Source organism: Tamandua tetradactyla, chromosome 5 (assembly GCF_023851605.1).
Source record: "Tamandua tetradactyla isolate mTamTet1 chromosome 5, mTamTet1.pri, whole genome shotgun sequence".
In the NCBI taxonomy this organism is placed as follows: Eukaryota; Metazoa; Chordata; class Mammalia; order Pilosa; family Myrmecophagidae; genus Tamandua; species Tamandua tetradactyla.
This window is the reverse complement of record NC_135331.1, coordinates 140,294,946-140,309,023: the sequence shown is the minus strand read 5'-3', so window position 1 is coordinate 140,309,023 and position 14,078 is coordinate 140,294,946. Positions and strand designations below refer to the sequence as shown.

The window sequence follows — 14,078 nt, the reverse complement described above, 5'->3', positions numbered from 1 at the left end:
TTTTACATTTACTTATTCACTGATTTAAAAAAAATCTATAAAGGGTAGTAATATAATATGATCTTAGGGTCTTAACTTGACCTAGTTCCCTAGATTTCTAAGCTGTCATTTGTTTGTTTGTAATAGTTGAATTGGTAATTTATTATATCTTGGAAAATTTGGCTAACAGTGTATGGAACTTTGTAATTCCTAAACACCATAGGGTATAAAACAGTTTCCAGATGGCATTGTCATGTACATGGCATATGTCAGAGACCTGTTAGAGTTAAGAATCAGTTTCAGACTAGACTGGAAAATTTCTGTAAAAAGACTGGCTAACTATAACCAGTTAAATGATTGTTAAGAGTTAGTCTTCTGACAATTTTCTTTATTCTCAAAATATTGATTTTTATTTATATTTGTTTCTTATTTTTTGGCATGAGCAGGCTCTGGGAATCAAACCTGGGTCTCTGGTATGGCAGACAAGAATTCTGCCACTGAGCCATCACTGTACCACTCTGATTTTTATTTTCTGTAGGCAGATTTTCAAGGCCTAACATTCCTATGTTTACTAGGTCTCATATATAGCTATATATTTTTGAAACTTTAACTTTAGCCTAGCTTTTTTCCCCTTACTTTTGATTTCAAGTTAGAGAAAAATCTTTTGCATTATATTTATTTTTCAAATTTATTAGCATACATGTATAATTGTCTCATTGCAAGGAATTGTTTAATGACATCTCGCTATAAATGATCAATTTTCTAAGTTACATATTTAACAATGAAGTATGTCTTCCATTTTACGTTACTTTTTCACGCAAATATCCATTTCTGATTGTAGAATATTTACTTTAAATTCCAAAAAGAGGTAGCTCGGTGGCAGAGTTCTTGCCTGCCATGCTGGAGACCCGGGTTCGATTTCTGGAGCCTGCCCATGCCAAAAAAAAAAAAAAAAAAAAAAAATCCAAAAATAATTTACCAGATCAAATAGGCAAATCAGTTTTCAGAGCAGCAATTTCATTTTTAAAAAACACTATGTTTGTAAAATTGAATATTTAAAATTTTATATTTAGCTTAGTCAACAAATTATCAAGTTCTAATTGTGTCAGGCACTCTTCTAGGCCCTAGAAGAGTGCCTGACAAAGCAGTGAAGAAAACAGACAGAATTTCCTCACTTCATGAATTTGGCATTCTGGTGTGGGGATGCAAACCACAAATTAAAAATAAATGGCAGGCAGAGGGCTCAAACTCCATTGCATGTGTCACTTGGAGCAGGCTAGAACTTGAGGCAAAGGACTGACAAGCCTTGCTGGTCCCCTATTCTCCAGGCATCCATGGGGGCGTAATTAGGTACGCACAGTTAGATACAGTGTGGATTATCCTCTTGGAAAGGGACCATTCTGCTACTCTTCACACAAGAGAGCTTCAAGGACCCCCAGCTTAACTTCAAAGTTGAGAATATGGGCTTTTGCAGTCATGAGAGTGGCCTTGCTAAGGGGGAAAAAACGTCATCTTAGAGCTGGATACCAGCTTTGCTGATAGCACCTGGAGACCTTTTGGGAGGTTGAGATTGTATATAGCAACTCATGCTGTAGGTTCTTGAGCCATTGGTCCCAGCTAGCTCTTGCTGGTAAACCTGGAGATCTCTATTAAGGGTCATTCAGTGGACAAGTCTGTTTGTCTCCCTTCAGGCTGCGCCCCTGACTCAGGAGGCTAAGTAAGCATAATCCTTTCCATCATGGCATGAATTAATGGGCCTCTCCATGTAAAATACTAAAAGAAAGAGAGTTTTTCATCCATTAGATTCCTTTACCCTTTTCCTGTATTTAAACATCCTAGCCAATCAGAGTCTGACATCTCCCTCTATGAATCAAATTGTCTGTTATTTTACCGGAGTAATAAACTTCACAAGAATGCAGGAGTCACCATTCTGCCATGCAAGAAATCTTCAGGGACAGAATAAGAAGATGGCCATCGAACCCACCCAAAGCAAAATTAGTGAACACATTCATACCCATGCAGGTTATCTAAAAACACAAGTGGTCACAGTGAGCAAACCCAGCCCTCATGCTGGTGCACTTGTGTCACACCCAAAGGAAGAGCAGTCATAGTTTAGTCAAAGGAGCCAGTGTAAAAACTCTCAGACTTCATTATCTCCAAGGAGAATCCTCATCACAGTCTTCGAGATCATTCTCATATCTGCGAGCATTTTGCCTACTCTGCCATACCCACCTATTATATTCCAGCAATTCGCTTAGGTCCATTCTGGGTTTTTGCATCAACCTGTCAGTTTTTTCCTTGCTTGTTTTTGAGTCCCTCAGTACATTATTATTGTTGTTTTGTACAGTCAGAGTTCATGTTAACAGATAACTTAATATTGATATAATAATAGGGTTCTGATGGTTTGGGTGTGTATTAGTTAGGGTTCTCTAGAGAAACAGAATCAACAGGGAACACTTGCAAATATAAAATTTATTAAAGTGTCTCACGTGACCGCAGGAATGCAGAGTCCAAAATCCACAGGGCAGACTGTGAAGCCGACTACTCCGATGGATGGCCTGGATGAACTCCACAGGAGAGGCTCACCAGCCAAAGCAGGAATGGAACCTGTCTCCTCTGAGTCCTCCTTAAAAGGCTTCCCATGATTAGATTTAGCATCACTAATTGCAGAAGACACTCCCCTTGGGCTGATTACAAATGGAATCAGCTGTGGATGCAGCTGACATGATCATGACCTAATCGTATGAAATGTCCTCATTGCAACAGACAGGCCAGCGCTTGCCCAATCAGATAAACAGGTACCACAACTTGGCCAAGTTGACACGCGTCCCTAACCATGACAGGGTGTGTCTGGGAAGGCTTTCAAGAGGAAAGGAAGATTTGAGATGAGGCTTGAACGGTAAAGAGGCAGGGAAGAAAGACATTCTTGAATCATGGTGTCACGGAGGAATGAAAGGCTGTGGTGTGTTTAGGCGATGGTGAGAAAGTTTGTGTGGCGAGGAGTGTGTAAGATTAGTAAGAGACAACTTGGGAGAGGAGTGTTGGACCAGGTGCCTCCAGAAAAGAATAAGGTTTTTTTCTAATCTATTTTATGGGTGAAAGGACAGCAGGTCATGGTTGACCTTGCTCATGCTTATAATTTAAAAATATCTTGTAATAACCATTGTTCATTTTTATATTTAATGACATTAATAATGATGGTTATATCTTCTTTCATTTGTGTGCCTGCAAATATTTTCATCCCATCCATCATCTAAATTCATCCTGACTATATCTGAATAACACAGCTCTCAAAATATAGTATTCTTTAGTTTTTAAAAATGAGGAAACTGAAATATAGAGAGATTATTTACTCATATTTCACATGGTCATAATAGAGTGATGCCAGGTCCTCTGATTTGATTTTATTTGTATATGTATATGTATGCTAATTATCTATTCTTTTCCCTCTGAAATTATTGTGTTTTTATTTTCTCTGTAGGAATTAGCTTTCACCCTGGAAGAGAGACAGCAACTGAACATTCATGGATTGTTGCCGCCTTGCATCATTGGTCAGGATATACAGGTCCTTAGAGTAAATAAAAACTTGGAGCGTCTCAACTCTGACTTTGACAGGTAACACATTCCTGAGGATACTTTTATGTGTCTCTAAGGAAAGTGTCTAGTTTATGTTTTTCTTGGATGAGAAAGTTAAAATATTTTATTTAATGATTTGGAAATATTTTATTTAATGATTTGCCTATAAATAAAATGACATTATCCAACATTTGAATGAAACAAAACTCTTCAAAACTCTATCCTTAGAGAGAGTACTTTTCTTGTGTGATAAAATTGTTGCTATAAAGGGTGAATGAATCTTCAGGAAATTTCATCATAGATAGGCGAGGAGTGTGTAAGAATAGTAAGATAGAGCAAAGCAGTTTACAGTGGCTTTTAGTGAGACTTTTAGTACATTGTAGGTAAAAATATACTTTTTCAAATTCTATGCTTGGATACACACTATGTTGAATTTAGGTCACTTACTTTGTATAGATGTCAGTTTCTTTATTTGCCCAAAGATGAAGGTAACATTTCCCCTACAGTTGACACTAGGTTGAAGTCCTTGCTCTCTCTTACTAGTGCTGGGTGCTTAAGCAAATCACAGCAGCCACTACCACGATACCATGCCCTCTGCTTTTTGTTGTTTATTTTAATTAAAAATTTTCAAAATTTACAAATGCTCTACATCTGCAAAGTTACATCTTCCACTTCTCCAATCCCTGTATGCTCTTATAACCTCTAATTTATTTTTTGGCTCTATGGATTTACTATTTCTAGGTAGTTCATTTAAGTGTATCCATACAGTATTTGTCATTAGGTGGGTTTCATGTAGTTCATTTTGAACTCGTTTTGCAGCATATTTCAGAACTTCATTCCTTCTTACAACTGAAAAATAATCCATTGTGTGTATGCATTATTTCGTTTACCCATTCATCTGTTGATGGGCATTTGTGTTGTTTCCACACATTGTATTATGTACAAGTATCTGAGTCCCTGTTTTCAGTTTCTTTGAACATATTCCTACAAGTGGAATTGCTGGATCATATGATAATTCTATATTTTACTTTTAGGGGAACCACCCACTGCTTTCCACAGAGGCTGCAACATTTTTTATTCCCACCCACAATGTGCAAGGTTCTACTTTCTCCATATTCTCTCCAACATGTTGTTTTCCAAAGATTAAATAATAGTAGAACCTTATTGTGGTTTTGATTTGCATTTCCCTAATGATTAGTGAGGTTGAATATTTTTTCATATGCTTATTGGCTATTTGTATTATCTTTGGAGAAATGTCTGATCAAGTCCTTTGCTCATTTTTTAACTGGGTTGTTTGACTTTTTGTTGGTTAGTTGTAAGAGGTCCTTATATATTCTGGATATTAAGCCCTTATCAGATGTATGATTTGCAACTACTTTTTCCCATTCTGTAGGTTGTCTTTTCACTATTGATAATACCTGTTGATGTCCAAAAGTTTTTAATTTTGCTGAAGTTCAATTTAGTTATTGTTTCTTTTGTTACTCATGCTTTTGATGTCATATTTAAGAATCGATTGCTGAATCTAAGGTCATGAAAATTTGTCTCTATGTTATCTTCTAGGAGTTTTATGACTTTAGCTCTTATATTTAGGAACTTGATCCATTTTGGTTTACTTTTTATATATGGTATGATATTGAATACACCTTCACTCATCTGGGTGTGGATACTCAGTTTTCTCAGCATCATTTGTTGAGACTGTTCTTTCCTCGTTGTATGTACTTAGCACTCTTGCCAAAAATAAAGGCCATAGATGTGTGGATCTATTTCTATACTGTCAATTCTGTTTTACTGATCTATTTATCTATCCTTACGCCAATACCACATTATTTTGATTACTATACATTTGTAGTAAATTTTGAAATTTGGGAATGTGACTCTTCTGTTCTTTCTCAAAATTGTTTTGGCTATTCAGGATGCCTTATGATTCTTTATGAATTAGAGGAACAACTTTTCCATTTCTGCAAAAATGACTACTGGAGTTTTGATAGTCATTGTGTTGAATCTATAGATCACTTAACCTCTGCTTTTGACTCTGCCATTTCTTAGAAATGTATTTCACCTCTCTAAACCTCAGTTTTATCATCTGTGAGTTGGAGAGAATAAAACCTTAGTTTGTCATTTGTGAGTTAGAGAGAATAATAGCTATTTGAAAATCCTGTTGTGAAGTTTAAAGTGTAGATAGCCCAATGCGTAGCAAATACTCAATAAATTGTAATATATTATTTTAACCTACAAAGTGATGAAACAAGTAATAAATGAGTATTATATGTTTTAAAATATTGAGAAATTTCTATAGAAACATAAGATTATATCATGGTATTTACTTATTTTTATTTTAATAAGTCTTCATTTCACTCTATCCTTAGAAAATTTTGCTTATTACATAATATAATAATACAGCTGATCCTGTGTCTTATATTAGGTATGGCCTTACTTGTATCTGGGCATTACTTATGGTGTATAATTTTAGAGCCTTGAAGAAGCCTTTTCTAACTTAATATATTCTCTTCTTTTAAAGTGACTGATACCAGAAATTTTCTCAAAGAAACTTCATTCCTATAGTTTTAAGACTTCAAAATACAGCGCTATGAAGGATTGAGTAATATTTATATAAGGTATTCTTCTAGATTTTAGGATTAAAAAAAAAACTTAGTTCTGTTCCCAGGAACTTAAACATGTACATGATCATATGGTCCCCACTTTCCAGGGTAGTTTTAATTTTAACTATCCTATCTTGTTTTTAGTGGACTGCATGGATCAGTTTTTATTATAAAATGTTGACTTATTTATAAGAGAGATAAAAGTCCCATGGGAATTCAGATGCTGAGCATAGACTATCTAGTTTAAGGTGAGATAATAAGAGAACCATGGTGCTGTAAAGTGGTAGTAGCATCCAACAGAGAGAATGGTCAGAAATATCAGGAGAGCAGAAGGGAACAGTAACGTTGTGTCACAATAATTATGATTAGGGAGGTGCTTCACTCAGTCTTACTATGTCCCATTATTAAGTGTTTTCAAAAATTTTCTGAGAAGGATTTATATTTCATTTTCTGAGGTCTGGGATCACTGTGGGCAGGTAAAGATGGGCTTACGGGCTTATTGTATATTGAGTGTGGAAAGGATAAGGTGGTGGCATAAGTTTTAGTTTGAAAATCCGTGCAGGTTAGTGAGACCTGCGCATGGAGTATAATCTGCTCCATTTATGTTGCATTTAGGGCATTGAAGATTTGATGTTTCATGAGTAGATGCAGGTATTAAAGCCAACTTATCTTCTGCAACCTTTCCATGACCCATTAGCTCTACCTCATTCTTTTAATAGCTGCATAGTTAAAAAAAAGAAAAAGGATAACCTCTGGAATATCCTCTCAATTCATTTCAACTCTCTTAGCCACTGATACCTTACTTGCTACAATTCTTTCTCCCTTTTGGTCAGAAAGGCATTGTAAATCCCAAGGTGCCAGGGCATCCCTGGGAGTCAACCCACATTGTCAGGGAGACTTTCACCCCTGGATGTCATGTCTCATGTATAGGGGAGGGTAATGATTTTCCTTGCAGAGTTGGGCTTAGAGGGAGAGAAGCCATATCTGAGCAACAAAAGAGGTTTTCTGGGAGCAACTTTTAAGCATAGCTATAGGCAGGTTTAGCTTCTCTGCTACAAAAATAAGCCTGAAAAGAACAAGCCTCAAGATCAAGGGCTTAGCCTCTTTACTTGGGAGTTCTTAATGTTTGAGACAGTATCAGGTTTTCCCTGATGGTAAAGTTTAATAGTTCCATATTTTTTATCCCATCCCTCAAGGGACTTTGCCAATACTTTAAAAAAAAATTTTTATTGTACAGTCTAACATATGTATACAATGCAAAGAAATAAAAAAGCAATAGTTTTCAAAGTACTCTTCAATAAGTGGTTACAAGACAGATCCCAGAATTTCTCATGGGCTACCACACGTATTTTTCCTTCTAACTGCTCCAGAATGTAGGAGACTAGAGGGCTTAAATATTTATCATCACAATCAACTTTTTTTCCGTCTTTTTTTGTGAAAAATAACATGTATACAAAAAAGGTATAAATTTCAAATCACAGGACCACAGTTAGTTGTAGAACATATTTCAGACTCTGACATAGGTTACAATTTCACCATTTTGGGTTTTTACCTCTAGCTGCTCTAAAATACTGGAGATGAAAAGAGATATCAATTTAATGATTCAGCATTCATATTCATTTGTTAAATCCTATCTTCTTTGTATAACTCCACCATCACCTTTGATCTTTCCATCCCTCTCTTTAGGGGTGTTTGGGCTTTGGCAATTCTAAATTTTTGATATTGGAAGGGTCTGTCACTAATATGGGGTAGGGAATGGAACTATCTGATATTCTGGAGAGGCTGGGCTAGATTTCAGAATTTATCTGGACCAGGGACCCATCTGGAGGTTGTAGGTTTCTGGAAAGTTACTCTAGTGCCTGGAACCCTTGTGGAATCTTATAAATTGTCCTATGTGTTTTTTAGGATTGGCTGGAATGGTCCTGTTTGGGGGTTGGCAGGTTATGATAGGTAGCAAGGTCTACCTGAAGCTTGTGTAAGAGCAACCACCAGAGTAGCCTCTCGACTCTATTTGAACTCTCTCTCTGCCACTGATATTTTATTAATTATACTTTTTCCCCTTTTGGTCAGGATGGAATTGTTGATCCCATGGTGCCAGATCTGGATTCATCCCTGGGAGTCCTCTCCCACGTTGCCAAGGAGAATTTTCACCCCTGGATGTCATGTCCCACTTAGAGAGGAGGGCAATGATTCTCTTGCAGAGTTGTTTGCCAGTACTTTTTGATTGCCTGCTCAACATACTCTGTGTTGTATCTGGGTAATACGTTAATCTATACAAAATTACAAGCCCTCATTCCCATTCTTGGCTCCACGTGTTGTTTAAATGATCCATTCACCAGATAGGTGGAGATAGATTATGTGCTACAGAGAATTTAGGTTTTGGACAAAATAAACCTCTCTTCCTTTGGTCTCACAGAGTTGGTGAAATTCTAAAATGCAATGTTCTCCCTTACCCCTGTATTTTTTTTTTTTTTTTAGTATTTTTATTGATAAATCTTCACACACAAACATTCCATACGTGGTATCAGTGGCTCTCAGTATCATCACATAGTTGGGTATTCATCACCATGATCATTTTTTAGGACATTTATGTCACTCCAGAAAAAGAAATAAAAAGAAAAAAAAACCCTCATACATCCAATCCCCTTACCCTTCCCTCTACTTGACCACTAGTATTTCAATCTACCTAATTTATTTTACTCTTATCCCTCCTATCATTTATTTTTTTATCCATATTTTTTTGCTCATCTATACCTTGAATAAAAGGAACATCAGACACGTGGTTTTCACACTCACAGACACATTGTACAAGCTATGTGGTGAATCAGGTTTACTGGAACCCACTTAACACTTTCAGGTACTTCACTCCAACAACTTCAATATACCATAAACTAAAAAGGGATGTCTTATAATGCGTAAGAATGCATAAGAATAACCTCCAGAATAACCTCTTGACACTGTTTGAAATCTCTCAGCCACTAAAACTTTATTTTGTCTCATTCTTCTCTTCCCTCTTTTGGTCAAGAGGTTTTCTTAATCATGATACCAGGTCCTGTCTCATTCTGGGAGTTCTGTACCACATTGCCAAGGAGATTCACACTCCTGGGAGTCATGTTCCATGTAGGAGGGAGGTCAATGAGTTAACCTGTTGAGTTAGCTTAGAGAGGCATCTGAGCAACAAAAGGGGTTCTCTGGGGGTGATTCTTAGTCATAATTATAAGTAGGCTTAGTTTCTCCTTTGCAAAAGTAAGTTTCACAGGGGCAAACCCCAAGATCGAGGGGTTGGCCTATTGTTTTGGTAGTTCCCACTGCTTGCAACAATATCAAGGATTCTCCAAATGGGGAAGTTAAATATTTCCTCCTTTCTCCTCAGTTCGCCAAAGGGGACTTTGCAAATATTTTTTATTCTCTGCCGAAATTACTCTGGGATATATCAGAGAATCACACCAATCTGGGCAAACCAACAAGGTCTCATGCCCTATTCAAGATTCCATGTATTTATGGTGTACAAACAGGCTGGCCACACAAGTTAAATTATGTAAGGCATACCCAAAATAAAAATTTTGCAGCAAATGAACATCTCTCCCTTTGGTCTCACACAAAAGTTGAAGTCTCACACAAAAGTTGAAGTTTTAAAATATGGACCATATCATCCTTTGTCTTGTATTTGATTTACTTTAGTCCTATCCAGATCAGCTTTATTCATATCCCTAGTCGAAGTCTGATCTCTTTTCAACTTTTTAAACTGTTCCTGTATGGGATAATACTGACTTTCTTAGATTCAGAACTCTAACTCTGAATCTCAGGTGTCACATAAATACCTGAAGTTTCAGGAAACAATTAGGTTATATACAAATAGCCTAGTATCTCACAATTTAGAAATACCAATTGCAACTCTTAAATATATATGACTGTTGTAAGAGCTGACAATCTAGGAACCTTACAGTAGACCCCAACCTGTTAACCCATGCTCTCATCTTCAATTCTCTGAGTTAGTATATTATAATAAACTCATATCCATATGAGTGAGCCATGATAGTATTTATCTTTTAGTTTCTGACATTTTATTCAACATACTGTCTTTAAGGTTCATTCACCCAGCTACATGCCTCACAACTTCATTCCTTCTGGCAGCCACTCATTACTTTGTTGTATGTAAACACCAACAGTTCTACCTTCCATTCCTCAGGCATTGTACCCTTGGGCCACCTCCATCTATTGGGAAACTTGAACACTGTCTCCATAAACACCAGTGTTCAAATGTCCATTCGTGTCCTCACTCTCAGTTCCTCCAAGAATATACCTAGCCACTGGGTTGCAGGATCATATGGCAGTTCCACCCTTAGCCTCCTGTGGGACCACCATGCTGCCCTTCCAAGGGGCTGTACCTCTCTGCTTCCCTAGGAACAGTAAATAGGTACATCTGTTTCTCCACATTTTCTCTAGCACTTGTTTCTCTGTTCATTTTTAAACAATTTTATTCGAATATCATATAATACAACCTAAGTAAATAAACATGCCTTTGTCTCTGTAATCTATATGAAGACATTTCCATTTCTTCTGCATAGAATTCATGCCCCTTGTTGACATTTAGTTTTGGCATAATGCCTTTTTTATATTCAGTGGAAGTATATTACAGTATTACTGTTTACTATAGATCTAGCTTGCATTTTTTGTACTTTTTCCTGTTGTATCATCCATTTTCAACATCTTACAATGTTCACATTCATTTGTTCCCCCTCATGCAAAAATGTACTTGTATTTGTACATTTAATCACCATCATTGTCCACTCTAGGCATTTGTACGTTATACCATCCCAGACTTTATCCTCTATTTTTCGTTATGGTTTCATACGTGCCCTCAACCATACTCACATTCACCTTTGTTAGGTATACTTATATTATTGTGCTACTACTATCAGGTAGTATTGTGCTATCCATTTCAGAATTTTTACAATCAGTCCTGTTGCACAAATGCCCAATCTTTACCAAATGCCCAATCTTAACCAAATGCCCAATGTCGCCCTTCTTTCTATCTCCTGATAGCCTGTGTTTTAAAATTTCGTTCTCAAAATTCACTCATTACTATTAGTTTGTATTAGTGAGACCATTTTTTTTTTATTATTTCTGGCTAATTTCACTTAGCATAATGTCCTCAAGTTTTATCCATGTTGTTACATGCGTCATTACTTTATTCTGTCTTACAGGTTTGTATTATTCTATCATATGTATAAAGGAGAGCTTGTTTAACCACTCATCTATTGATGGACATTTAAGTTGTTTCTATCTCTTGGCAATCATAAATAATGCTGCTATAAACATCAGTGTGCAAATGTTCGTTTGTGTCCTTACTTTCAGTTCCTCTGAATATATACCTAGTAATGGAATTGCTGGATCATATGGCAGTTCTGTACTTGGCTTTATGAGGAACCACCAAACTCTCTTCCATAGCAGTTGTACCTGCTATTGTACCATTTTATATTCCCACCAACAGTGGATAAGTGTGCCTCTTTCTCTACATCCTCTGCAGCTCTTGTCATTTTCAGTTTTTTTCAATAGTGGCCATTCCACTAGGTGTGAGACTAATCTAAACCTCCTCTTAACTCTTGTCCAGCCCCCCATTATTTACCTCACTGTTGCTGTGGTAGTGCTGATGATTTCCTTTTCAACAGTTGATAGCATGCAAGAGCAGTTTTCCCCCTGTAACCTGGACTTAGACACTCTTTGTACACTAATCAGACCTTTGAAGTAGTTCTTGCAAAAACTAATTTATATTTCTAGTGTTAATCAGTGGGATACATAGGTGTATACAACCCATTTCAATCTTGTTCCTGCTCAAAATGGTAATATTACATATAGACCCACTAGAGAACTGCCTTCACTTCTATCTATTCCCTTACTTTGGAGTTCAACCTCATTAGCTAACCATTCACCCATCTCTGGTTTCTATATATCTCTAAGTCCCCTATATTCTGTATTATAAGCCTCTGATTTTACCTTTACCATGGTCATAAAAGTGGAATCATACAGTATCTATCCTTATGTGTCCGGCTTATTTCACTCAGCATTATGTCCTCAAGTCTCATCCATGTTGTCATGTGCTTCAGGACGTCATTTTGTCTTACTGTTGCATAATATTCCATTGTATGTATATACCACATTTTGATAATCCACTTGTCTGTTGATGGACATTCGGTTTGTTTCCATCTTTTGGCGATTGTGAATAATGCTGCTGTGAATATCAGTGTACAAATATCTGTTTGCATCACTGCTTTTAGCTCTTCTGGGTATATACCAAATAGTGCTGTTTCTGGGTCATGGGGCAACTTGATATTTAGTTTCCTAAGGAACCCCCAAATTGTCTTCCACAGTGACAGCACCGTTATGCATTCCCACCAGCAGTGCATAAGTGTTCCAATTTCTCCACATCCTCTCCAACATTTGTAGTTTCCTCTTTGTTTAATAGCAGACATTCTTAGAGGTGTGTTGTGGTATCTCATTGTAGTCTTGATCTGCATTTCCCTTATAGCTATTGAAAATGAGCATCTCTTCATGTACTTTTGAGCCATGTGTATTTGCTCTTCAGAAAAATGCCTATTCATATCTTTAGCCCATTTTATAATTGTGTTATTTGCTCTTTTATTGTTGAGTTGCATGATTTCTTTATGTATACAGGGTATCAAACTTTGTTTTGATGTGTGATTTCCAAATATTTTCTCTCATTGAATTGGCTACATCTTCACCTTTTTGACAAAGTCTTTTGAGGTGCAGAATCATTTGATTTTGAGGAATTCCCATTTATCTGTTTTTCTTCTTTTGTTGCTTGTGCTTTGGGCATAAAGTTCTGGAAGCTACTTCCTATTACTAGTATTACTATTACCTATTACTGCCTCCTAGTACTAGGTCTTGAAGATGTTTCCCTACATTTTCTTCTAGAAGCCTTATGGTGCTAGTTCTTATATTTAGGTGTTTGATGCCCTTTGAGTTAATTTTTGTATAGGCTGTAAGGTGGGGATCCTCTTTCATTCTTTTGGATTGATATCCAGTTCTCCCAAGCCAGTTTATTGAAAAGACTGTTTTGTCTTAGTTCAGTGAATTTGGGGGCCTTGTCAAAAATCAGTTGAGCATAGATTTGGTGGTATATTTGTGCACTCTCAATTTGATTCCATTGGTCAGCACTTCTGTCTTTGTGCCAATACCATGCTGTTTTGACTATTGTGGCTTTATAATAGGTTTTAAAGTCAGTAAATGCTAATCTTCCCATATCTTGTTTTTTAGGATGCTTTCTGCTATTCTGGGTCTCTTTCCCTTCCAGATGCATTTGGTAACTAGCTTTTCCAAGTCTTTAGAGTAGGTTGTTGAGATTTCAGTTGATACTGCTTTGAATCTGTGTTGACATCTTAATTATATTTACTCTTCCTGTCCATGAGCAGGGAATGTCTTTCTACCTATTTAGAACTCCTTTGAGTTCTTTTAGCAATGTTATTTAATTTTCTGTGTACAAGTCTTTTATATCCCTACTTAAGTTCATTCCTAAGTTACTTGATTCTTTTAGTTGCCATTTTGAATGGAATTTTTTCCTTAACTGACTCCTCAGTTAGGTCATTGCTTGTGTATAGAAACATTGCTGGTTTTTGCACATTAATTTTATATCCTACCACCTTGCTGAATTTGTTTATTAGCTCAAGTAACATTGCTGTAGGTTTCTCAGGATTTTCCTAGTTTAATGGCATCTGCAAATAATGACATTTTTACTTTTTCCTTTCAAATTTGGATGCCTTTTATTTCTTCGTCCTGCCTGATGGCTCTGGCTAGAACTTCTAGCAGAATGTTGAATAATAGTGGTGACAGTGGGCATCCTTGTTTTGTATCTGATCTTATGGGGAAAGTGTTTGGTCTCTTTCTATTGAGTATGATGCTGGC

At 36.6% G+C, this 14,078-nt stretch overlaps 1 protein-coding gene across 2 annotated transcripts in view; it reads left to right on the top strand.

Moving 5' to 3' along the window:
* ME1 (malic enzyme 1) overlaps positions 1–14,078 on the top strand; it is a 254,780-nt gene that overhangs the window by 29,031 nt on the left and 211,671 nt on the right. For both annotated transcript variants that reach the window (XM_077162347.1, XM_077162348.1), the window contains one exon: positions 3,461–3,594. In XM_077162347.1, coding sequence (XP_077018462.1) covers positions 3,461–3,594 — 134 coding nt within the window. The remainder of the gene's footprint in view (positions 1–3,460; positions 3,595–14,078) is intronic.